Source organism: Vicugna pacos, chromosome 4, assembly GCF_048564905.1.
Source record: "Vicugna pacos chromosome 4, VicPac4, whole genome shotgun sequence".
Classification (NCBI taxonomy): domain Eukaryota; kingdom Metazoa; phylum Chordata; class Mammalia; order Artiodactyla; family Camelidae; genus Vicugna; species Vicugna pacos.
In genome coordinates this window covers 23,540,939-23,568,605 of record NC_132990.1, presented here as the reverse complement: position 1 = coordinate 23,568,605, position 27,667 = coordinate 23,540,939, and the positions used below count along the sequence as shown (strand labels likewise).

At 41.0% G+C, this 27,667-nt stretch overlaps 1 protein-coding gene across 17 annotated transcripts in view; it reads right to left on the bottom strand.

The window, feature by feature from the left end:
* Positions 1 to 27,667, bottom strand: part of BNC2 (basonuclin zinc finger protein 2) — a 403,534-nt gene that overhangs the window by 122,394 nt on the left and 253,473 nt on the right. For all 17 annotated transcript variants that reach the window (XM_072959373.1, XM_031676985.2, XM_072959379.1 and 14 more), the window contains 2 exons: positions 26,285 to 26,387; positions 1,137 to 1,372 (listed from right to left, as the gene is read on the bottom strand). In XM_072959373.1, the coding sequence (XP_072815474.1) occupies positions 1,137 to 1,372; positions 26,285 to 26,387 (339 nt within the window). The remainder of the gene's footprint in view (positions 1 to 1,136; positions 1,373 to 26,284; positions 26,388 to 27,667) is intronic.

The window sequence follows — 27,667 nt, the reverse complement described above, 5'->3', positions numbered from 1 at the left end:
ACAGGAGAATGACAGGAATGTGTGGTGTGTTTATGCCAGGTTAAAGCCAGGGTGAGACTGGACCCCCTCCCCCAACTCATCACATACCAAGTTGGCAGCCTCACACACAACACAGGGCGGTTCAGGGAAGCAACAACACTGGCAGAGCCAAAACCAATCTTTTTTGAAAGGATCAATTCTCCTGGTATTATTCCCCACAAGGAATTTCAGAACATCACTGCAGATTCTACCTTCTCCAACTGTGATCTCCTTTGGCAGGAGGGAGTATTTCTTCATCGTCCAGTGTAGTCTTTTTGGATCCTGGGGCCTCCCAACATGCTGTTTTCAACATTTACCCTTCAAGGGTCACGGGAAGACAGATGGCCATAAAAACATTTCAGAGGCAAAGTACACAATGCAAAACGACTCACAACATACGGCGAAAAAATGTCAGAAAAGACGAGGTTGAGAGCATGGGGAATGGAGGCTGCCGGCCTCTGAAAACATCTCAAGACCCTTACCAGACCGGAAGTGCCCCAGACACATGGAAGGGGCTCAAGCTGGATGGACAGGTGCTGTGAAGGCCAAATCTACAACCAGGTCTGCATGTTTTGGAACCTGGGGGTTTACTGGTTATAAAAGCAGGGACTTTGCAGGGGTGACAGTTCATTCTTTGACTTGGATGAAGAAGCAATAAATGGTTAGGGTACACAGACAAGAAGACACCAAGCCTACAAAGTAGGCGCGAGAACGAGCCCTCCTAAACCCAGATGCAGTGTCGTCTCAGATTTTCACACACCCCTCACCTACCCTCAAGCCCTCCCTTTTAGTAGGGCTGCGATAAAGCTTGTTGGAGAAGCCAGGAGGCCCACATTGTAGGGAGAGAGAGTTGAATTCAAAAGAATGCAAACAAAATAACCCTAGGCAACCGGCAACTTATTCCTTTCTTGACCACTGAGGCCGGGTGCTGGCCCGCTGGCACACGGTACCTTCCTTCCAATTCCCTGACACGCCTGCCGGAAGGACCGTTTTAATCAGAAGAGGGTGTGAGTGCCTGGGCCTCCGAGAGATGGGAAGGAGGTCAGGTTTGCCAAAGGCTCCCACCCCTGCCCTCCTCCAGCTGGCCCCAGACACCGGCGTCAACGTCCTTCCCCTACCTGAAGGATGTACCCCCGGACGTAGTCCCGCAGCGTCCAGCCCAGGCCGTGCAGGATGTGCAGCACCTCCTCCTGCTTCAGGACACTGAAGAGCCGGTCCAGCAGGATCTTCAGCCGCACGGGCACCGCCTGGGTCCCGTAGAGCATCAGGCTGCTGATGTCGAACACCACGTTGGACTGCACGATCTCCACTTGCGTGGGGTGGTACAGATGCTGCGTGCTGAGCTTATCCAAGGCTGTGGAGGCCACACCAGAAGTCCGGAGGCGGGTGGGAATGAAGAGAGAAAAGGAGAGAACAGAGACAAGGGAAGGAGACACACGTTACTGGGAGTTCTCCAGGCTCCATTTCTACAGCTGGGTCTTAACCACAGATGTTTAAGCGAAATGGTGCAATGTAAATAGTTCTCTTCCCATCTCCTCCCTGTTGTACACTGTTTTGTTTTTTTTTTAAGATTCAGTGTTTATAAATTGCAGATGACAGCAAATACAAAACACATTCAGCTTTCAGGATGAGAGCCACTGAGGAGGTTTCTAAATGACTGTGGCTGGTGCTAAAACCCTGACTAATTAATTTGCTAATTGAACTATGGCTCAACCCAAGTTAACCATGGTGTCCCCCTCCCTGCACCAAAAGGACAAGCAAATAAACAAGCGTGGGCTCAACCAACATCACTTTTCTGAGTAAGATTCGCCCCTTAGGATACCTGAAGGGTTTACAGAGGAAGGGGAGAGTGTCCCTTGGACCCCAGGGGTAAAAGCCCTAATTTAGAGGGAATAGGAAAGCAGACATCTGGGTGGAGGACTAGTCATTTACCTCAAGCTCAATTAGGTAAGGGGAATTACCCTAAGACTTAGCTCATCTAATTTCCCCTCCGGCTGTTCACCTATTAGTTTCATGGTCGCCGCATGTTCTCTAAAAGTTACTCAGGAGAAACCAACAAGAAAAGAAGTTCAAGTCATAATGAGTTACTTCACTAGCAGCTCTGATAAGGGTTTAGTATGTGGTGGAAGTGGGGGAAAAGGACTAAAATCAAACTATGAGAATTTCTATGTATTTTAGCCATGACATCTCAGCACAGAAATCCGAGGATGACCATTCTCAGAATAAGTATTTTTAGTGAAACTAATATTTCAACAATTAGGCCTTTTTCTCTTCAAATCTAAGAAATCACATCTCTCCCCTATTAGATAGGAAAGCCAAGATAAGGTCATACATTCTAGTCCTCATCCTTATCTGAGTTCCTGGGAAACCTACTGCACATAACGTGATTACATTTTTCCTCAGTTTCTCTAACGTGAACAATTCAGGTAACAGAGTCTCATCTACAAGGCTCAAAGACATGCTGCCAAGATTAATGAGATAATGAATGAGAGGTGCTTTGGACTCCTTAAGAGAACACAAACTGTCAGAATTATACACGTATGACCTTCTGGAGATAAACGGATAAATACGTGAGCCTGAAAGATGGTCGTCTCATCTCGTGAGTCGGGGAAATGGGTTATCAGACAGCAGTCACCAGGCTCAAATCACAGCTCTACCCGAGAGTCCCCAAGGTTTCTGCAAATTCTAAGCCACTGCCTCGACTTTCTCAACCACTCTTCCCAACACCTTCTCCCCTAACAGTATAGGCTACTGTAGGTGTGCACTCCGAGCAGCTCTGATTTTAACATGCCAGTATTTCTGCATATTAATGCAGGCATTTAAAAGGGCACACACAATTTTTAGTATTTCAAATGTATTTTTTCAGGGCTCCTCCTCCACTCTCGTTTCCTCCTGACTTGTGGTCACTGGAGAGTTCATGTACTCTTGATAAATTGCTTTCTTACATCCACAGTGTAAAGGCCCTTATCATTTTACCCGCTGGCTTCATTCAACACATTTCCTCCCAGGAATACTTTGTCAAAGAGTTCGGGTTTCCTCATACTTCATTTCTTGCAGCTGATTTGTCTGATCTTTCCTATTCTAGTGGTTAAGTCAACTTTGAATAAATAGCTTTAAAAATTAATTTAACGTTTGGGAAAGATAAGGGATTCACAAGCCTAGGGACTGAAGTCTTCTCTCACTCCACAGGGCATTTCAACTGCAAAAATGCAGGAAAGGGATTACTATCCCTGTTCTCCTTCAAGTACAGCTTAACTACCCAGCCCTCTGAGGTGCGGCTGCTCTCCTTACAGAATCCGGGGTCCAGGTCCAGGGGAATCAGTTCCTCCTCCATCTCTCTTTATCAACCCTCCTGGCCCACATCAAACACTCCTTCACACAATACACTGCTACAGCCACAAGAGGCAGAATCGGGAGGGATGGGGAGACGGAAAGTAAAATGACACCATATTCTTTTATCCATGTGTTTGGCACCTCACATCAAGTACACGCAGGTGTGTGTACCAAAGTCTTCAAGAGCCAGGTGGAAAGCTGTCACCCACTCCTTCCTATTCCTTCCAAATGGCTGGCAGTTTCAAAAGACGAGGAGGACTAAACTGTTGAGGGTACAGAGACACAGAGAAGTTGTTCAGAGAATTGGAAGAGCACAGGTGGAATGGGGGAGGCAAAAATATTTCCCTAGATATACACGTGAAAACCTCAGTGAGTCAGCGTATTAAAAGACATCACTGATTTTTTTTTTCATAAACATGTCACACATGTCAAGAAGTAGGAATACTGTTGTAAGCCACATAAACGTACAGTGGAGGTCAACAACTTTTCCTGTAAAGGATCAGACTGTGAATATTTTAGGTTTATGGGCTGTACCTTCTGTTTCACAACTACTCACCTCTCCTATTATAGAGGGAAAACAGATTAAACTACTGGGCATGTCTGTGTTGCAATAAAACTTTACTTACACAAATAGGTGCCTGGCCACGTTGGGCTCTGATACGGAAGACAAAAGGGCAGGCCAAATAGGTAAAGAAAGTCAATAGTAGATAAGGAAAAAGTCCCAAGAGTGTGCTTTAAGAAGCAGTTACTGAGGAGATGAGCCATAGAGGAAAGCTTGAAAAATTAACCTGCCCAGCCTGCAGATGTCAACTGCAAGTTTCAGCATAAACATATCATCAAGGATTATGCTCCATCAAATTTCTTCACTGAATCAAAATTTCCTGTTTTATGACTGCTGGAAAAAAGTGAGTCACCAAGTTGTCAACAGCTATTGGGGATCTCTTCTTGGTGGGCAAAGGGTTAAGTAACGATTCTTTGAGTGTTATAAAAACAGTAAACTGAAAACTGGACTTCAGCCTAATGCCATGATCTTCCTGACTGACTGTGGGGAATCAAGTCTGGATCTCAGCTGGGTTAGGAACACGAGCTGGGCTAACAGGAATGAAAGAAAGGTTGGGCAAAAACTTGTTCAGCAGGACAGAGTAGGAAACGATGGCCACCCACTTTCATGAGCTATGGGCCCAACCAGCTGCAAAAATGGCCCTGTATCAATGGTACTGCTGAAATTCCATCTTCAAATGAAATCTTAACCAGAAATTTGATATACAAATACATGAAAGTGAAGCTACTCTTGGTGACTCTAAAGTGAGCATGAATTTGAGAACCTCGCACCATGCCTTACTCTCTTCTTCCCTTCCCCTGTTTACGCACTTCAGTGGGATCCCTAGAGCTCACAGAAACACAGTCTGAAAAAGCACTGTTCCATACAATTAGACAATATCAACTGCCTTGCCTGCTGTGCATCCCCTTCATTCTGGTAACAGAGACTGGATTTCCTTTTGGGGAAGCACTCTTCCCTACACGCAGTACTCTTTATTTCACAGAACAGAATATTCCTGAAGCTGGGCCTGGAAAACCAGTACATCCCAGTTCCTTGGCCACAACAAGTGGTTTAAGAATGGGCAAGTGGCCTAAGTCTGAACAGTGAGAGTGAATATAGGCTTTTAGTTACAACTACTGAGAAGTTCTTCCCTCTCCTGGAAATCTGTCACTGGCAAATATGCTTGGGAATGAGAATCGCATAGAAGAGAGCTGGGCCGCGAGATAGCCTGGGAAGACTGAGGTCTGACAATACCATTCGATCCAGAAGACACGGACATGGCAGTGCTTGAGGGTGGTCCTATCCCCAGAACTTTCAGTTACACAAGCCAACAAAGTTTCTCTCTCTCTCTTTTTATGTCTGCTTGAAGTAGGATTCTGTCATTTCTATCTAAAAGAGCCTTGACTAAGACCACCACCTTTTGGGGTACTCCTCCAGCTGGATAACATGCAATTTCAAAGTAGCTGTCAGTGCTTCAACAGAAGGTATGTTAGTTCCAAGCTAAATGCGATTCACAATTTCTCCAATGACTGGAACAAGGATACTCTTAACAATTTATCTCATACAAATTTGCAAAGGTGATGGACACCATCAACAATATTAATAAATAAAAACAATTGTCGTATAGGAGGCAGTAAAGGAAATAACCATTTAAGTACTAACTAAATGTCAGATATCATTCTAAGGAATTACAATGATGTTTAATCCTTTAAAAAATTCAAAGGACAAGGTACAACTATTACTGCCTATTCAGAGATGACAGGCTCCATGAGGTTCAGTACCTGGCCAACGTCACTTAATTATTTCTCCCAAGAAATTCTGTTTCCACCACATGTTCAGGTAAACAGTCAATAAGCAACTCTGGAAACGTGCAAGTCTTCATCAATGTTGGAAGCCCCTAACTCCTAGCAATCTGGGCTTCCTGCCCATCACTCTGCTGAAGCAAGCATTTCAAAGGTCACCATCTCCTGCCTTACTACGAAATCCAATTGCTTTTCCCCTTCATTATTCTCCACGATCACGCCAGAGCAGCTGACCTTATTGATCACACTCCTCCTCAGATGCTCTTCTCCTTCATTCACGCATACATTCATTTATTCACCGGCACTTAACAGCTTATCAGGCAGGCGCTGCATGCAGATGCACAAGTAATTTACGCTGAAAAAGAGACCTGATAAAGAACTGCAGGACACAGAAGAGGGGGCAGCTCTGCCGGGAAGGCCTCCTCTTCTAAGAGACCTAGAATTCGGCAAGCGAGAAGGAGGAGGGCAATCTAGGCAGTTGGAACTAGGGCAGGGGTTCTCCAACACTGTGTCCATCAAAATCAGCTGAAGGGCTTGTTAAAACTCAGATCAGACCGCTGGGCCACCGGCCCTCGAAGTTTCTGATTCACTGGGTAGGGGTGGGGACCGAGGACCGGCATTTCTGACAAGTCTTCACAAGAGGCTGGTGCTGCTGGCCAGCGACCATACTTTGAGAACCACTGAACCGACGGGGTGTGTGTAAGAGAACTGAATATCGGAGGAATGTGTCAGACTTGCAGCAAGAGTTGAAGATCAATACAAAAACGCCAGATGGGCAGTCTATAAGAATCCTTAATACTGAAGGCCAAAAGCTCTGGAAAGGTTATAATAGAATTTTATTTGTGGGATACAGAAAATATTAAATCTTTTATAAGATGAAAATGACTTATAAATTTAGATGTCAAACTCTGACAGGAGTCCAGAAGTTTATTTAAAGCAACAGTTGTCAGCTTGGGGCACATGGCCATAGAGCCATGATCCCTACAGAAAGGGGGCAAGAGAGAGATGGTCCCATTTCATTTCAAAAATTATCACAGATGATGCTGACGAACCCTTGGACACATGCCACACTGAAAACCACAGAGACAGTTGTGGGCAAGGATGGCCTAGACTTAACTGAACAGAGTAGGAAATTTTGCAATACTCCACTGGGAGATGCCTTAACTCAGTGGACTTCACGTAATGATAGGCCTAAACCTGGGGTATGCAAAGGCCTTTCTCAGATAGGCAGACACAAGGACTCAATTTCCAGATTCCGAAATCCCCTACTCTTTCCTAAAACTGATCCACTTGAGAACAGGCCCGCTAGTCGCAAGGATTACCCATCCCCATTTCTCCTTTGAAAAGTGCACCCTTCCTCCTTTACCAAATAAAGGCAGCCTCTGACTTGGCTTAGACTGTGCACTGGCCCAGGGTGGAAAGCTCTCTCGGGTGCCAGATAACGGCCAATTTGAATTGCTTTGTGAAGCCTCGTTTAAGAAAAGCATCAAGAATCTGGAAAAGGGCCCTCTTTCTCTGATTACACACATACAAAGAAAAGGGTAGTTAGAACCTGGTATCTGGGTCTACAGTAGAATATTTGAAATTCGGACACAAGGTAACATGGGGCAACAGTCGTGCACTCGCCTTGTGCATTCCTGCCTATTTTCATAACATCTCCCTCTTTAGGAGGTATCACCTGTGACAGCAAAGCAGACATGTCCAATACTGAAAATGGCTTCCCCTCCATTCTTTCCAATTATTCCTCATACTTATCTGTACGAGGTATCATCACCTACGAAGAAAAGCCCCAGAGCACATGTGACGCCTAACCTTTTAAACTCAGTTTGAGTATTTGCCCAGACCTATGAAATTTCGAAGATACGCTGCATAAAACCTATCGATAGGAATTTTGCATGATTTCTTTCGGAGACTATGTTTATCATTTAATAAGGTAGTTACAACCCATCTAATGAAATACTCTCAAAATATTTATTTTGGTTAGGATTAATTATCATTTTCATCTTATAAACTTTTGAATATTTTCCACATTCTGTTCATAAAAATAAAATTAAAATAGATTGTGATCAGAATGCAGTCCATCTAAATGCCAAAGCATTTAATTTTTAGCAGTACATACCTTCTCCTTTCATTAAATACATTAAAAAGTTTGACCATGAGATCTAGCAAAATTAAAGTTTTTTGTAAAATATGACTATTACTTACTTTGCTCCTGAAATTCAACGCGAGATTGTGATATGTACAGGGAACTACATTATCACAGTAATACCATGACTTGTAACATATTCCTCATTTCATAAAAAACTTAACTTATACATTACAATGCATCATTACTAGTTACTAACTGTTTTAGTAATCCATCCTTATGAAATGCAGTCCATAATTTATTGTTGTTTTTATAAAGTTTCTCAAAATGCATATTAGCACATTTATTTGAATTGACATATGGGTTCATTTTTTTTTTAATGATAATTAAGTCTGATTTGGTAGCCTGATTTGGATGGAAATTTTTATTAAGACTGCTAAATCTGCAGTCATAAAAGTATCTCTTTCAAAAAAAGATACATTGCAGAAGTTGTCTGAATAACTAATACAGTATTTTTATTTTCTCAATTTTTCCTTAGTATATGAAAACAAATGATACACCTCTGAATGAAAAACTAAGAGCTAAATTTATAAACATGCATTTGATACATCTTGTTAATGACTATAACAACATCTGGGTAATAAGGTGCATGATTTCCATTTCTTTCCTTTTAACAGAACTAATTGATCACTGTGTAATTGTTGGCACATAATCTGAAATGATTTCTAAGAACTGAATGATGATGCAATAAAGTTCCGAGTCTCACCTATTCATGTGAACACGTGTCCAAGCACTTACATCTGTAAAAATTGAAAAAATGGGCAAAGAATGGATAGAGTACCTTTTCTCTTTCTCACAGTAAGTACTATGCATTTACTGACACGTGAACTAATCTGGGAAGAAAAAAAATCTATAGCCCCATCCATTTTATTGACTGATGTATTTCTAACAAAGATCCACTTTATGTTTAATTATGAAAATCTGTAATATTTATATTGCTTTGTTCTTACTCCTCTTGATGATCAAAATTAAACCATAAAATTTCCACTTACTTTATTTTCTTAATTTTCCTTGCAGACATGTGTGATAAGTTGAATGATAAGGGACTTTCCAGTGAACATGATTTCATCTGTGGTAATATTATGGGGACAGTGAACTGGAAACAAGAGTTAAGGAGAAAAAATAATGACTTAGAACAGTGATTTAAAGTTACCAGTGTTTAAAGAGTACTTGTGGTCCTCCAGATTGAGAACAGAGCTTCTAGGGCCAGACTCCAAGGGTTTAAATTCTAGCTCTGCCACGGACTTGCTCTATGACCTTGGCTAGTTATTCAGCATATAAAAATGTTAGGACGGTTCTTTGTTTTCAAAACTCTCTTGGGGCAGGCAAGCCAATAGCCTGAGGACCACTACCTTAATTCAAAGAGAAAGAAAAGGAGAACAAAGAATCAAGAGGAAGCTAACAACTACAGGGAAGAAAACAGATGCTTGGAGTGAAGATGAAGCAGGGTTACAGGATGACTGAGATTTGCTAGTCCTGGGGATTTGGCGGGGAAGTCAACTGAGATGTAGGGGAACCATCAGGATTCCAGAGCAGCTGCCTCTCTAGCTGCCCACCTGTGATGCTCTGCCTCGAGGAATCCAGCTACTCCTATACTCTGCAGGCGATCCCTAGCCTATAAATTGAGCTCTACCCCAGCCCGGGGCCCTCAGTTACTAACTTGTACTTGACCCCTACTCCTGTGAAAGGTAAGACAAAGAAACTAGGCCACCAGAACGCTTGAAATCAAACTTTTGTTGTGATTTTTTTGATTGTATGTATCATAGACGCTCACTGAAAAAAAAAATTCAAGAAAAACAAAACACAACCGTCCACAGTCCCACCACCCAAAGGCAACTCCTGGCTACATGCTGATGTAGCTGCATCTCCTTTTCTTCATCCATAATTCTATACAGCTGAGGTCACGCTATAGTTACAAATTTCTGTCCTGTTTTTTCTCTCACTGAACTTTATATAGCATGAACATTCAGAATTATCCCTGACTACTTAGAGCCCATAAATTTTCCCACTGCAGTTCCCCCAGATCAATCCCTCCTCTCTGGCCTAACCTCCTTCTGCCCTCTTTAGTATAGGCTTTTAAGACTTTCCTAAGTCCCCTACTGCAAGAGACAACTGGTGGTCTGGTCTGCCTCCATTCTTTCTGGCTTAAGACAGTTCTTAAGTCAGTCTTCTCCAAAGACTGCTTAGAATATCTCTTTTCTGCTTCAAAGTCTCCAGTAATGCCCCAGCCCTACCCTCCCATATGCCAAATCCTTCACCTGGGTCAGAGGACCTTGGACCCAGGACTCTCTAGCCTAATAACTCTCTGACATGGGCTCTCTGTTCCAACCAAAGAGAGCTTCTCATTGCCTTTTCAACAAAACTAGTGAAGAAAGCAGCCATTAAAAAAAAATATATACATACCTTCACACACAATGTTACACCCCGGGTGTGACATGAGAACACAATTTAATTAGGGAGGGATGGGGTGTCCCAGGCAAAGTCAGTTCTGCTGGGATGTGACCAAAGAGGAGCAGCACATGATGAGGCTGGAGAGACAAGCAGGGTTCCATTCGCTGAGCTACATTTTTCAGATTTTTAAATTTTCGATGCCGTTCCTTAAGGGCCTTTCCTCTTTCTTTGTTTACCTTTAAACCATCTTTTCTTTTCAGCTGCAACTCAAGTTCTATTTTCTTTCTCTGTGAAACTTGGAGGGGGACCCCTCATCCAAGAGCAAAGTGTCTCAACCACGGTAGTACCTACGTGTGCCCATCACATACATCCCAACCATATGTTGTCCACTTACTGGGTCGCTTCTGGGTCTATTCTATCCTAAGAGCTTCAGCAACCCTATCTGAAGGGTAATCAGTCAAGGGTGTTCAGCCCTCATACTGCTGAGTGGACGAAGAAAGTTAGTGTACAAAGAACAGGAAAAGGCCATGGTGGGTTTGCACTGAAAGGCTACATGTGTGACTTGAATCCTTGATCTCACCCATGCCTCTTTCTTAGCCCTCTCCTTTGCTCTTTACATTACTCTAGAGAACAGTGAGGGTAGATAATGTGACAGGAAGTGAGATGGGGTTGCCAGCTGGGCAGGAACTGACTACAGCTGGGTAATTTACTCCCTTTCCTACCACTTCCAGCATTATTTGGGGGCATCCAATGGCTTCCTAGGTGGAAACAGTATGAAATCTAGTGGTGTTAAAGAAAACACCCTAGTATCAGGGTGCAGAGACCAGATTATGATGACTAGACATTATGAAAATCATAGTACAGATCACTAGATTTGTGATCCAGGTGCTAGACTTATGGTCTCCCAGCTGTAGGAAAACGTATAGCAGAGCCAGCCCTCCATATTCATGGGTGCTCATCAATGGATCCAACCAAACGCAGATGGAAAATATTTACGAAAAATGATTCCATTAAGTTCCAAAAAGCAAAGCTTGAATTTGCTAGATAGTAGTTGCTACAACTACTTACCCAGCATTTACACCATATTTACAATTATTTACATTGCATTTACATTGTGTAAGTAATCTAGAGATGATTATAATACATGGAGGATGTGGGAGGACATTCATAGGTTATATGCATATACGACAGCCCTTTATATAACGGACTTGAGCATCCATGGATTTTGGTACTCATGCAGATCCTGGAACCAACCCCCCGCAGATACCAAAGGACAACTGTACAGACTTTGCAAAGGGGCCAGAGAGCAGTCAACACAGGAAGATGGTAACAACAGCATCTACAAAGAAAAGATGATTTTCCATTTGTAAAAGGCCTGGAGGAAAAGAAAAAAGCAAACAGATAAATTAACCTCTTTTGGGTATGCAGAATTTTACTGGGAAAAAGCAAAGGGTTAAACCGCACAATAACGGATACTAGTTAGAAAAAGAAAAAAAATTCATACAATATGAGCTTCTTAAACTGTGAATTAGGTTACTGAGGGAACATAATTTACCTGGATTTCTTTAAAATGCTAGAAACAGAAGCTTAAACTGGCAGTTTTCTGACTATAAAACAAAGGAGAAATTGAGGCCTGGATATAATTTCAATCAACTCTCTGACAGGATCTACAGTTTTCCAAAGGAAAGTGGTGGCTAAGCCACAAGACCCCAAAAAGACACATAAGTCAGTGTGAAGAAAATTCATTTCTGTCAAGAACAGAATCACCGTAAGGACAACAGCTGGAATTTTTGTGGTTCATTAACGTAAGTGTGTAATGTAAATGTAAAATATGTATAAAGTGTAATGCAAAATATGTAATAAATGTGAAGTAATACGTACTTTTAACGACATTGCTAACTTAAAGAACAAAGTAATGTCCTTTATAAAATTCAGTTTTCAAATGTGTAAAATAGTGCTGGCGGTGTGTGAGGAGTGGTTATAAAAGAACTTGCATCTATCAAATGAAATGTGAATAACTATTTTTTTATTTCAATTTTTAATAACAGGAATTACTCCCCAAACCTTCAAATAAATTAAAATAAATGTAAACCTGTAATTCTACAGACTTCACTTCCAATATTTTCTGTGAAGGTCACAGAAATAAGAACATATTCAGATACTTTTTTTTCTTAATGTAGGAGTATAAAAGTGCTTTTCACTGATCCTAGAAAATTGGCTCTCAGTGATAGTTTATAGTTCTTAGTTTTCCACAACTTTTTTTTTAACATAACTTTCTTTAAAAGCCAAATTCAAGTGACTTAGGTGGTTTTCACAGGAATATGCTAGAACATTTCAGGCCCTGATGTCCGGTGGACCCATCTAAGAGCTGTTCAGGCATGCTGGTGTGAAGCTTATAGCCATTCAATAAAATAAAAACTGAGCAAAGTGGAATGATTTTTTTCAAAGCCACCTACTTCGCAGAGTAAAACAATTAAAAATTTGTATGAAAACGGTCTGAAAGGTAACCTTTTATTTCACTAACTTCCAGTTCTGTCTTGGATATTTTTAAATTTTTAAATGCTAATTTGAGGCAATTTTACAAGTTAAAAAAAAAAATTAAAGAAGCCTTATTCTTTCTTTTTGGGAGAAAGCCAAGTAAGGCCGAAACTGCAAAGCTAATTGTTTCGAGAACTCCACGTCTCCTGCCCCAACCCCCCTTAGGATTCCAAATTAGAGCAGCACCAAGTGGTCAGCTTTTAGGAGCTCTGGGTCCTAGAATACGATTTTAATTTCTAATAGGTTAACATTTCAGGGTGTCTTTAAAGGGCTGTTTTATGGAATTCTTTCCACGATTACTTTAAGAGTCGAATAAAAACAGTTAGTGACAGGATTTTATTAGGGTAATTTCTGGGGTCAGATTTTTAAGTTTTGATTACTTATAAATAGAATATTGTTCCCTTTCCTACTTCAAATAACCAGACCATAACCTCTGAATTTATGAAGGTGGGTGGCTCTTCATTCTTTCTAATACGACCGATCATTTCCAATTACACCCCACTTTATAATATGCACACCATACCCAATATAATGATATGTCATTTCAGTGTAGCCAGCCCATGAACTTCTACAGGTTTAATGGGATTTTGCGTATTTCGAATTTCATCATAAAGGGGCCCTTTGGAATCATTATAACATCAATCCTTTCCCATTATAAGACTCAGGTCTCTTACTAGGCAAGAGCATCAGGGCACAAGGCAAAGGCTTAACCTACCCGAAGACTGTAAGCCAGATCGTAATAAAAGCTGCAGCACTTGGGGAGAACATTAATAAATGGCAATGATGACATATTAAAAACTTTTTAGTGAATGAAGGCATCGATCAGGAAGGCAGACGATGACTGTTACTAAGAGAAAAAGTCCTTATGCCTTGAAGTAATATTTAGATTTGCATGTTTCATTCACTACTTTCGGGGGAAAGAACTAAGTAACTGGGAGCAAATTAAGTACAAAGTAACTCATGTTCCGTTTAAGTCACAACTTTCCAACTCTAACTGTCAAGGCTGAATTAATCAGGGTATTCAATACCAAGGCGAGAGAAGGCTTGCTTTTAGAATATTTTTAAGGAAAGAAGAAAAGCAATGATACGGAGCTGAAAGAGTTGACCCCCAAGTCTGGTGATAAAAACCGTCAGCCCTTATGTGTCAAAGGCTTTTTTTGTTCTTAAACAAATAGTGTGTCAGTGTTTTTAAGTTAAAATTTAAAAAGACAAAAAAAAAACCAAAAAACCACCTGAGTTTCCATAAACCTTGATTACATTACTACACCTTCTATGCCTTATGTGAATGGTCCTTGATTTTTCCATGTCCCTTAATACATGAGGGATATGTGTACGAATACTCATATGGTCCATTAGGAATGGGATCCTTATCTGTAAAAAGGGAAAGGGGACAGAAGTTGTTCCAAGGAGCCCCCCGCCCTGTGGATTTTCATCACTCCCTAGTTGATGTGTGGCTTTGAGAGCACATGGATATGCACCCACCGCACCCACAATGAGGCCAGGGTAGAATCCGAGCTCCACTTGAGACTACATAGGTAATGTTTCAGACTGATTGGCACTTCCCCCCTGTGGCCTTATGCATAATAAAGCCTTCACAACAGACTTTGGAAATCATTAAAGCCTGGCTGAGGCACACATAAAAGCGGACTGTCATCGCTGGGTTCTTCAGAAGCTCGCTCTCCTGGCTGGGAGATTAAACAGGTCCCTGCGTTACTTCTCCTCCTCCTTCCATTGGCCAACTTTTGGGCACACGTCTCTCCTCACCTAAAGCCACTCCGTCAGAAGGTGGTAAGGGGAAAGAGAAAACGCAGTCTGCAAACTCGACAGTAAGGCCAGGAAGAGACTGAGTAAACAATCTCCCCGCTGAAGCCAGGTTTGGGGACTGTGTTTATTACTGCTGCTGTTCCAGCCAATCTCTAGTCGCCAAGGCCAACTGAAAGTCGACCACACAAACCTTGCTTCACTTAATTCACAGATCAATGAATTAAATGTACACTAACTACAAAACATACCCCCTTTAAAAGTAACTACTGAAATATGCTACCTGAACGGACCACGCGAGTCCTTTTATACAATGAACAAAACGTGAATTCTTCCCTAATCCCGATTTATTAACTCTAAAGACTTAAATTTTCTTGAAGCAGCATCTATCTGTATAAGAATTTTACTATGAAAACATTGTAAACACAAGGCATATTTATTTTTGATAGAACATATACTTTAAACTCTATCTCATGTAGTGAAGAAGTATTTCAAAACAGAGAGAGCAGTGATACAAAAAGCCAGCATCTGGTAGGAAATACCTAAAAGAAAGAAATGATTATATTCAGTCTTTTTTTTTTTAAATGAACGTCACTTTTGTGTCACAAGTACTTTTCCTGCTCTCTCCCAGTAAGTCAGCCTGAAATCTCATTCTAAATCTATAATCAATCTTTTTTTCCCCCACTGTAATCCCTTGAAACTCTGGCCTATCATATACACTTTTGACACTGATGTGTGTTTTCTTCTGGATTGCTGGATTTGCTTAATGCATATATCAAGTATCAAACTGCTTTGCATCCGTGACTGGCGGGATAAAAGACCTCTATATAAAGATTTGCTCATTAAAAAAAAAAAAGGCTAAGAAGGCAGTCTTAGGAAAAGTCTAAAGTAACCAATTTTTAAAACGCTTGAGAAGGAAATGTGAAGGACTAAAGCAATGCTTGCCGGCTTTTCCACTAATATAATCGATGTATGGCTGAGCAGAGGGAGGCCTTAAAAGTTACCATCCTGTTCTCTACTACTTGACATGTATGAGTTATCAACAAGGCTAAATAGCTTCCAGTTTCAGCCACTTGCAAAATGAAACTATTTGATCCCATCACAAATACTTCATGGAGCCCAAAAGTCTCCTGAAATGATGTGAACACAAAGAAACCGAGGAGGGTACTGGTTAGCTCTCTGAACCCTGGTTACCAATTTGATGATGGTGATGACTCTTAATTCTCATTGGAAAACAAGTTCCATTAATCAGGACCAAAGGGCACAATAAAAAATTCCAAACTTTAAAATGCAGCAGTGATATTTTCCTTTGGATATTTTACTGTACTTAAAAACTGGTCATAGAAAACACTTGCCAAGTTCATTTAGTCTCTGACTGAGGCACACATATGTGATCTCCTAATTTACAGCTTGCACGTACAGATGTTCACACTTAGTAAAAGGGTTTCTTAATAGCTTTTTTTTAATTAAAAGTGTGTTGATAATAGGTGTTTTAAATATATCCAAACAACACAGCTGAACTGACAAATGCCTGTCTTCACGTCTCACATTGTGGCAGGATTTTATGAGAGAAACGATTATGATTCCGTCGCATGTCTATAGGATGAATGCTACTCCCCAAACCTCCGAATGAAATCTTTCATTAATTTTGTTCTCTATGATCTGTTTCCAAGTAGAAAATGTTAGATTGCTACTAGGTTTATGTAGCCGAAAGCAGAACCACACAACCGTTGCTGGCTGCCTGCATTTTTTTTTTTCCCTTTTGCAAAACTTTGAACCCCATCCAGCTTTGACACACTGCCTCTTCAGTTAATAACGATCAAGTTTCCCCTTGTCTCCTGTCTACTTTTCTTTGAGGCAATTGCGCACTCAGCACCCCTAGATAATAACACACATCTATAAGATAAAAGCAATGGCATTAATGTAATTGTCTGCCTCTCTCTCTTTAGCCTAATCTTTTTTTTCCTTCAGTTTTGACTGCCTGTGTGACACCTGTTTTTGTCTCCTCTGATCCTACGACAGGTTTTCCGCTGACAAGGTTTTTGCCTGACAGAGATTCTGCAGACAAGAACATAATAAAATATGAAGAACTGCTTGTCAGAGTTTCTGCCAATGCTCACATGAAATGAAGAAAAAAAATTGACTTTTTTTTTTTTTTTATAAGGGGCCTTGTGATGGTCGCTTTTGGCCTGTCAGGAAAAAGACCTCCCTGGCCAATTTCTCCAAGCCAAACAGGTGTTTTCCTTTATGTGAGAGGTTGATTTGTTTTTTAATTTCTACTCATAGTGGAGAACACGAACAGCCAAAAGAAGGGAGGATTTTTTGCCGGCAAAGGAATATTGAAGAACTACTAAATAAAAGTGAGAGAGATGTCACATGAGACCCTACTTCCTGAATAAAATAAAGATGCTCCCATCTGTTAATGATCACACAAATTTAAACTCTCTAAAATTTATTTCTTGGTTAGGCTACTAAAACCTCCCTCTTACCTTTCCCTTGTTTTGTTGTCTGAAGACAGAGGGAAACAGCAAAGATGAAAAAAGAGTGAGGGCTGGAAAAGAAAAATTCAGAAACAGTGACTGAAGACAGGGTGGTTGCAGGTTGTGCTTACTATTTAAAATGGGAAGAGGTGGCCGGAAAAGAAACTGGCAATTAGGAACCAGAGAATTTCAGATACACTTAGGAGGAGTTCCCATAAGCCTTTGTTCCATATGCTCTCCCCACTGACCGTGAGAGATGCTGCGGTAGCTACCAGAACCCAGAGATGAAGACGTCCCAAGCGAGTGGAGGGGTATTACAGAAATCACGCTTCTGGTCCCAGTAAAGTGTGCTGAGAGTATACAGAAGGGAATACTTTATGGCTCCTGGTGGGAGGAGATCCTGCTTCCCAGATGACCAGAGCAGAGCAAAGAGCAGATGTGAGATGGATGGTGCAGCAGGTGTGCAAGCAGGAAGGACCGGGAAAGAGCTTACGGTGTTGAGTGAAGGGAGGACAGGAGCCTGGATTCAGGATTTTAGGATTTTCACACCAATCTTAACTACTCTATCAGCAAACCAGTTTGACCTAAGCTTCAGTCCTCCAAATGCATTATCTCACATTGAGGATCTATCTAGGACAGCCACATCTACTAGGAATACAATTCAAGTCACATATGTAATTTTAATTTCTCTAATCTCATTTTGAAGAAAAGAACAGTGAAACTAATTTTTATAACAATAGTTACCCCAATATCTCAAAAATTTTACCAACATGTAGACAACATAAGAAAAATTCTCAGTGAGATATTTTACCTTTTTTTAAGCTTACATCTCTAAAATTCAGTGTGCACTTTCCCAACATATCTCAGTTGGGACTAAACACATCTCAAGTACTCAAATCCACAATCATGGCTTCCCTACTGGACAGCCAGGTCTAGGATTGCCTGAGTCATCCTTTGGTCAATTGAACTTTAAGCCCAACAAAACTGTCCTTTCAGTAAAATGGGTTTACACTTGTTTTTGTAGTGTCACTTAACCACACAAGCAGGCTAGGAGACCTAGAAGGCCAAAGTAGGGATTTCCCTGTGTATCAAGGAATAGCTCCAAGGAGAGAGGGCCCTTACTACTGGGCCGCTTAACAGACATTGCTTATCCAGTTGTGGCAATAACTCCTTAAAACTTTCTAGACAGTGTTTTGGTTATACACTCACTAATGACAGATTAACTCAAGCTTCTAAAGAGTTACAAACTTCTACCCTCCCAGAAGACAAAACCTGGTAAGAAGTGACTTGCACAAACAATAGTTTATGTCTCCCAGGATACAAGTCAGAATTTCTCTGAAATACCGTAGTTATCTCTTCAAATGGGGGAGGAGTAGAGTGGGGTATGGTGGGGCGGTGTCCCACGCTTAGAGGAAGTCATCACTGTGACACAACAGGAGAAGGAAGAGTGGTTGAGAGCACTGCTGAGGGGTCCTGGGTCCTTATAATCCAGTAGCATCTCTTCACTACCTGAACAGTGCATCTTGAGTAAAATGAGAAGAGCTGAGGATGTTTCATTTATAACCCCTTCAATTTGTGTTCTGCTTAACCTGGTGAACTCCAGTTAATTAAGATGTTCCTATAAACAATTAAGCTTCCTGTAGGATCGTTAGCAAGATATAAAAATTTATGATGTAATAAAGTGCAATAAAATGATAAAGTGGTTAGCCCATCAAAGCACTTCACATGCAAGAGTGCAGGTGTGAAAATAGGCAAAAGTAGACTTAACCCTGACTAAAATTCATCTACCTCTGTTGTTTTTGACTTTCAACAGAAAAGTATTCCTACAATTCATTTCAATTGATGTGCACGTCTTAGCACGTGACTTTTGGAAAAAAAAAAGTTTCAGACTTCTATTCAAATAAGGGCTCACGTGACATTTTAGAGGAATTGGAAGGTATGACACAGCAAACTGAATTTGCTGGGAAAAACAAGATCACCTAGGGAACACTTGGCCCCATTGCCAAAGGAACTGGTGATCTCACTCCAGCACTGGGCACTGAAGAAAACCTTCATGAGGCTCTAGGTATTATCATTAATATAAGTCCACTTTTTCATTTAATCCTCTTCACATTTTGACTGTGATACTCAGGTAGATTCCTATTATTATGAGCTTACAGAGAAAAGAACGAGCTCACTAACTGGAGACTGAGATGGGATTTGACCACTAGCCTGAACACACCCAACTTTTAACCACTTAAACTGATAAAATATGTCTGTCATGTCCTCAAAGTTGAAGTTTTATTTCTGTAAGAACTAAGAAATAAGAACTAACACTCATTAAGTAGATTATCCCATTTAATGCCAGAACGAATCCTACAAACTAGGCAATGTCATTACCCACATTTCACGGATGAGAATGCAGAGTTTACGTAACCTGACCAAGGTCCTACCGATAGCAGGAGGTAGAGCCAGGACGGGCATCTACACAGAGCTGCACTCCTAGGTACGTCTCTATCTTACCTCCCATCTGTGGACCTGAAGCTTCTTCATACCCTGCGGCTCCAGCTCTGCAGGTTTCAATGGCAAGATGCTCCCTACAAAGTCCTAAGCAGTGGACCGGCACTGGATTTACCAGACCCACCTTGCGTTCCATCTGAATAAGATGGAGCAAGAAAAAAACACAGTAACAAAACTTGGGAGTTAATAGGCTGAGAATCCAGGACTTTGAAGAGGAAGTGCTGTTTCTGCTGGGATTTAAAAAAAAAAATTGGGGAGTTCAAAGCACCATCCCAAAGGTGGGCAGGCTGAGAAACAAATCACAATAAGCAGCTCAGGGACACAAAAAGGACATAGTTAAAGACATTAATCAAGCAGCAAACCGTCATGTTTGTGAGGATGTCCTCCCTGTACAGCTCTTATCAGCTGTGATCAGGGAGGAAAGGAGAGAAGCAGAGGAGGGCACGGTGCCCTCAGGTCAAGCCAAGGCGGCCCCCTGTGCCAGGCAGGAAAGCGGCCTTGTGTTTGCTCTCTGAAATAAAAATAAGTGGGGAGATGTTCAAGGACTTTGTCCATGGAGAGACCAGGATCCAGCTGCCCCACCAGAGCTCAGAAGCAGCTAAAAGCCAGTGTCCCTAACTAAGAGAGAATTTTGCAGCTAGACAAGCCAGGTTTCAGCATCATGACCTGGAAGAACTGAATCTTCTAGAAACACAAATTCTTTTAAGCAGATACTCCATTAGTTGCCATATTTTCCAAACCAGGGCACCAGAGGAAGAAGCCTGGAGGTTTCTAGTTACGGGTTTCCCAGCAGAGCCCTGGGAGCATGACCATCTACATCTTCCCAAAGGATCAGCTTCTCACTTTGCCACATCGAAGCCTGCATTTATCCCTCTCTGTGCTAAGGTCTGAAGCTAGTACCTTTTTCACACTTTTCAACTAATCCTCAATACCCCTTTGCAACAATTCCCTCCCAAAGCAAAATTCACTCTTGTTGGGACAATCTCCAGATCGGTAAAAGGGGGGCTGGTGCTTTCCTGCAGGTTAATATCTGTGCGCACTATTTTCTTTTGTCAGAGGATACTCTGTTTTATTCACCTTCCTCTCTTAATCTTAACAAATTCACAAATGATCTTATAGAAACTGCTGCTGCATTACTCAAAATAAGCATGATGTCATAGGAATGTCACCCTTCACTGCTTATGACGGAAGACTTCTACTGGGGTGGAAAGCGGAAAGACTAGTGAAGAAAAGAGAATGGAAAAGGAAAGATTTCTACTTAATTATACACTGGCCCTTGGACTCAAGTCAGGGAGAAGATTACAGTTACCAGTTGCGGATGAACTACTTTCACAGATGTTTAGACAATTCGTAAAAAGAGCACAGACTGGGACAGATAACAAAGACATGTGACTCTTTCATGGGATAAAATAAAAAATTACTGGTTTTGATCCACCCTGCTTAAAATCCTTGTAAAGTAGCAGGCAGCCAACACATCTGAGGAATCTGTATACAGAATACTGAGATCTCATGATTCTAAATGTAGGATGAACATAATCAAAAGGTTTTTGATTACAGAATGCTCAGAACCAATGGCTCCGATTTGGGACTTAATTATGCAAATTAAGCCTAACTAGGGTTTTCTTTTAGGTGCACGCTAGCCAGATTTAGCAAATAAAAATACAGGACCACTCAGCTAAATTTGCAAGCTACATGTTTATACTAGAAAATTATTTGCTGTTTACCTGAAATTCAAATTTAATGGGATGTCCTATATTTTCTATTTGGGTGAGCGTCTCTATAAATACCCCTGTTCCAATAATACATGTCAAGCAAAGAGCTGGGAATTCAAATTTAAAGATGCCGAGAAAAGAAAAGAAAAAAAAAAAAACAAAGAAAAATTACTTCCAGTGAATTACAAAAAAGAAAGGCTTGAAATTAATGGATTATATGAATATTAAGTCTTACAGGACATTAAACCATAAAGCTGGTTGGTATATGACACTAAATTAACTTTATATGGCTCACCATTTCTGTGGCACAGAACTGAAGAACCAAGGGATACCTGGCACAGTACTTTCCACAGGACGTATGTTTAATAATTATCTATTCACTGATGATCCAGATGATACAGGCCCAGCCTGTTCATTTTATATTTTAAAAAATCTTAATAGTTTGAATACTGGCAGGAAAGCAGCTGGCTTGATGAGCAAGTAATTCAAGTACTTAATGGCTAAGTATTCTATACAGAAAATAATTTGTACCAAGAAAGCTACTGTGGGCTTCATTAAGCTATGTAATATATTTTTTATTCATCAAGCCTCATATTCTGGCTAAATGCTTACTAGACATAGCAAGAAATAGTGGATTTTTTTTAAAGGTAGTGTGAACAAATGGGCTTTGTCAGAAGTAAAAATGACTGATGAAGCAAAGAGAAAAATTCTAAATAAATTATCTTTCTAAAATCAGCCCACCTCTTTCAGCAAATCAAATATACCTCATCATGAAAAAAATAATTTTCTAGTACTCTTAGATTACCATTCAATGTGTCCTAAAATCTTAGAACAGTTTACTTTTTAAAACTTTTACTGCTTTATTTATATTAAATGGTTTCGAAATAAAGTCATCATCTAGACCACAGACTAATACTAATTTGCAAATAATAAATGATAAAAATGGGACAGTGAGTACCTTACACCCTTACGCCCCACTTCAAGTATTTCAAAGTCGGTAAAGTGTGATTAGTAACACTCATCACTAGAAGAAGGTTCCTCAGAGGAGAATGAGTAGGAAGCACCCTTCCTCCCGTCTCCCTACCCACCACTTTACCCCTGGGTATATCCCAGTAATTCTTTCTCCTTTGTAAGACTATGTAAATTCTTTGACTGAAGCTCCAATTCGGTGAATGGCCGAATTACTATTCTAGTATGGGGGGAAGGGTCAAAATGTCAGCAAATCAATTTCTACCAACACCAACATTTATGTCACCAGTAAAGAAGCCCACTGCTGCTCTTACGCTGGTATCTTATTTAGGCACTGTTGAACCAAGAAAAATCAAATTTGCAGGAAATGTGGTTTTTAAAACATTTTTTTCCAGACTCACTCTGATAATTTTAGGCAAATGAAGGAAAAGCATAGAAAAAATGCAAATCAAAGAAGGAAAAAAAAATAAACTTGTTAAGTGAATTAAGGGGCAGTATGCTGGAGTCCTTCAACCAAAGATTGTGAAATATGACAAAATTAGAAACTGTGCGTCATTATACACTGTCAGTATAGACAACCTGTAACCCAAAAAGTTTTTTAAAATAATTTTAAATTCAATAAAGCCTTGTTTTCATTATCAAAGTGCAAGAGCTGAAATTCATTAAAGGGGAAAAAGACCAGGAAATCCTTTATTAATTCAGTGGGAAATACCTATTGGTAGTCAAGGAACCGTTTTGGGGTTTTCTTCCCTTTAACTCAATGGTGCTAAGATTTCAAGAAGTAACTGATGAATAGCACCTCAGCTCAGTGAGTAAATTTCAAAACTCAGGTGTTACAGTATGATCAATTAAATACTCACTCCTTTTCATTTTTTAAAACATTTTTCTCAAGATTTTTCTAAAGCAACTAATGTCAACAATTCAAGTAGGTTTACAAAGCAACCTAAGGCTATGAAGTGAGTGCTGAATGTAAGTATGTGTATATGTGTATGAATAATATATAATGACCCATGAAATTCAACATCTTATGAAGAAACTGAAGCTGCTGGTAACAAAGGAGACAGGAAGACATTTACTCAAAAGAGGCCAACACATTTCTAAAACTTCATCTTTTTTGTAGATAACACTTGGTTTTGGCATTTAGTTCTTTTTTAGAAGCAAATACTAATTTTTTTTACAGTATAATAGCAGGTGGAGTGTGTTCAGTGCTATGATGAAATCATTCTGTGAGATGTATTTCAGTTGTCTTATTGCTGTTCCAGCCACTGTCAAGAGAAAAATTGACACAGTAAAGAAAACAAGTTCCTTCCTCCTTGTCCCACCCATAGGACACTGTGCTGAGCAAGCAGCCAGGAAGACTGCTGTGTCTCAGCTCTGAGCAGGTATGACTGGAGACATGATTTCAGGGCTTTCTGTGCAGGGGGAGAGAATGAAGCGATGTGCTGAAGTGCCAAGGGCATAAAGAGTGGGTGCTGTCATCCCACCGCCAACTCGGGAGCTGGGAGCCAACCCCTCATTGTCATATTTGTCCCAATGAACGGGGGAAAGGAGGGCTTTGTGTATTGGTGCATGCATATTTTGAGTTGTATACAGGTATGTCCCTAGTGGTAGGGGAAAAAAAGTCAAGGTGATAATGGTGATGAGGAAAAAGTCAGATCTGAGAAACTTTGAAATTAATATATCAGAAACACAGAATTTCTAATGACACAGTAGGAAAACCTCAGTCTGATGTAACAGAAATACCTTATTCAAGTTTGGTGGAAAAAAAACCACATCCCTCAGAAAATCTTAGAAACATCCGCCAGCCAGGGATAATTTATGTTGTTCACAAAAGAAGAAATATTGCTTTTTTCCCCTATTACACTACTAATGTAATCTGCACGTGGAAGTTGTAGAGATAAAATAAACTGGTGACACAGTAGACTTTTATACTCACACGGCTACCACAGTAGACCGATGATGGTAACGCAAGATGGCTTCGGGAAAAATGAGAGTGAATGAATGAAAAGTCCTTTATTTAATGACTGACCTGCCCCTGCTTTATAGCTCACAGGTTGTCTAGTCTGTTACTTTTAACTTGTATCACTTACTTTAAAGACCTCATATATTTTATCTAATTCTCACAGTCATCTTGCACGGTAGGCATCACTAATCCTCTATTACAGACGAGGAACCTGAGATACAGTGCTGTTGAGCTACACGCCAACAAAGCTGTCGAGCCAGGATTTGACCCCACGCTGCCTCCATGATTCTTGATGGGTTTGGGCGTAAGCTATTACCTAGCAGAGCCAGTGCTTATTCAGGGAAAGAAGGATATTTAGGAAGTGGTATAAACCAAACTGTGTTCCCCCTGAATTCCTATGTTGAAGCTTAATCCCAAGCACAGCAGAATATAACTGTATTTGGAGACAGGGCCTTTTAAGACATGATTAAATTAAAATGAGGCCATTCTGGTGGGCCCTAATCCAATCTGACCAGCATCCTTATAAAAATGCACAGAGACGGCAGGGGTGTGCGCCCCAAAGAAAGACCACGTGAAGACACGGCGAGAGGGCAGCCATCTGCAGGCCAGAAGAGAGTCCTCAGAATGAAACCACCCTGACTTTGGACGTCTTGGCCTCCAGGACCATGAAAAAATAAATTTCTGGTGTTTAAGCCACCCCGTTCCACCCCATTCTGCGGAATCTTGTTATGGCAGCCCTATCAAACCAGTACAGAAGAAATCATTGAACGAAGTCACTTACATATTAAGTAACTGTACCTCAACTGTTGTTCCAAACTGGACAGAGCATTGCTACAGATTTTGGCCTTGTTAATGAAGCAGGAAAGAGCTGGGTCCCTGAAGGCACCAGGGGACTGTGGCCCTGTCTGCAGGCACACTTCTTCTAGTACGTTCCCCTCATACTACTATATCTACTGTGTGTGTGTGTGTGTGTGTGTGTGTGTGTGTGTGTATATGTATATGTATGTGTGTGTGTGTGTGTGTGTGTGTGTGTGTGTGTGTGTATGCCACTACCACATTCACCTCTTCTGTCTCCCTCACAGAAACACGGCTGCCAGGTCCCCACAACACCAACACACACGCCCCAACAGGCCAGATACATGACAAATTAAAAGCATTTCAAGGCATGGCCCGGTGTCGTTACCTCAGATCTTGCTAGAATAACATGACATTTATAAAAATACAACCCACTGGATACTTGGCGCTGCTTGGGAATGAAGAGTATGTCCACTTAAGCGCCAATACCCCAGGCTGTCAAAAAAAGTCTCAAGCCAGGATTTCTTCTATAAACATTACCTATCTTTTAAAATTCTACAGTCTAGGAAGTGAAGAAAATATGCCCCTTGCTTATTTCCAAGTCGCCTTTTGCCTCAACATAAAAAAACAAACCAGACAGAAGAATATGCTACGGGCTCGGTCAAGGCCCACGGACGGAAGAGCTCTGCGCCTCCAGCTAAGAGCCCCCCCACTCCCAGCCTCGGCCCCGGGTCACCCCGGCCCCCCACACACACTGAAGCTGACAGAGCCCACACTGCACCAAGGCCAGCCGCCTCCAATCCCCATGCACGCTGAAAGGGGGTATTTACAGATTATTTTTTCAGATACCAGCCAAATAATGTCCCCGTTCACTCTCTGGCCCACCTTAGACTGTACAAAATTTAACATCTGGGAGGATAAACTCAGCCCCGAAGGCAGACAACAAGGGTGAGCAGTCACGGGGGAGTTCTCCTCAAGCAAAGAGGATCTGCCAGCTTCCCTCTGAGGTCCAGGCCGTGAGAGGCCAACTGTGGTATGTTTGCGTTTCCAGCAGGCCTGGTGCTTGCTGGCTGCTGCTGTGTTCAGTCAGAACCCCACGGCCCAACTGTCCTATAAACATCTCGCCCTTCTGCTGAGAGCTGCCCACCTGGCCTTATTCTTGGAGCCGAGGATATGCTATTTGGGCGCTGTGGGCTGAACGTGAACTAACACTTGGAGCACAGCTGACCCCTCTCTCCTCCAGGCCAGTGGCTGTTCTAAAAAAAAAATAAAATAAAATAACGCAGGCTCACATGAACATAACGAGCCCGGGAAGAGAAGCCCAGATTTTGCTCACCATGTGCCACCCAGCCATGTTTACACTGATCGCAAGTCCTCAGGTTAATCTTCCCCGGCTGGAAACATTCACACGTGCAGTTTACCAGTGTGCAGCGGATGGCCTGAAAAGGAGAGGAAGACAGATCAGCATCTGGTCAAAGGGACTGTATTTCTTCACCATTTTAACAAAGAGCCCCCACACTTCCCATTTTTGACGGCTTCGGGGGCCTGGAGAGTTTTAAAAAGAAATTTTGAAACCATCAAAATCTGTTACCAAAAAATATTAGAAAACAAAGCTCATTCACTAATAGGATGTTTCACACTGTTCATAGATAACCTTTAAACTGGAGGTGAAGACCAAGTCTAATAAGAATAAAGGATTACATATTCTACAAAATGCCAGGGACCAGAGAGCGAGAAAAAAATATTGCTGCAACCAAATATTCACTTTTAAGTTTATCCACTTGGCAATAATGTGAAAAATACACATTCCAGTACAATAATGTTCAAGTGAAAGTAGAACATGGTGTACAAATAATATCATTAGGTTATTACTTTTTTTCTGCTGAGTTACACTCAAATCCTTTATTGATCTTTCAGACACATTTTGAAAGACACTCCTGTTGGCCCAGTAAGACCTAGCACAGTTCTCGTATTACTTATCACTTCCCAATTACCTGTTTTCCCCCTCTTCGTATATACTAATTCCATTTCATTCCTATTTTGAAAAATACAAAACAACCCTCCTTCTATTTTACTGGTGATGTTAGAAAATAAGGTTAAATTTGTCTTTAGATCAGCCCTAGACTAGGAAAAGATATTTATGTGAATGTTTTATATATGGAACAATTCACTATATCTTAGAAAACTGAGAAACACTCAAAAAAATCTTTCATTTCTTTACAAGTACTTTTAAAAATCACCTCACCAGTTTATATTATAAAGTGAATCCACAGAAAATTAGCATTAATGAAGTGTAACTTTTTATACATTAAAAACTGATGCTTAAAAATTGTGCTAAAGCTGACCTATGCTCCCAGACTACAGTTAATAAATTTATCTCACACATTTAGTTCTAATTTGCATGGAAATTCTGAAGACAGAAGGGATTCAGTCTGATCATTCACAGATTAACAATCTACTGTCACTACCTGAACTGCCAGGAAAAGATCTTTCTACAGCTTTAGATGTAATCAATAATTGCTGATCTCGGGGGAATAGGGTGGGGGAATAGTGGGGAGAGGCATGGGGCTACCTGAAACTGCAGTGCTATGCCCGATACTTACACTCACTTACACAGCTCCAGATGCTCATATTCCAGGAACCAGTTGGATTTTATATAAACTGTCTCAGTTTGTAACAGACAGTATTTTAGGTATTGTTAACATGGTTGGGCAAAATT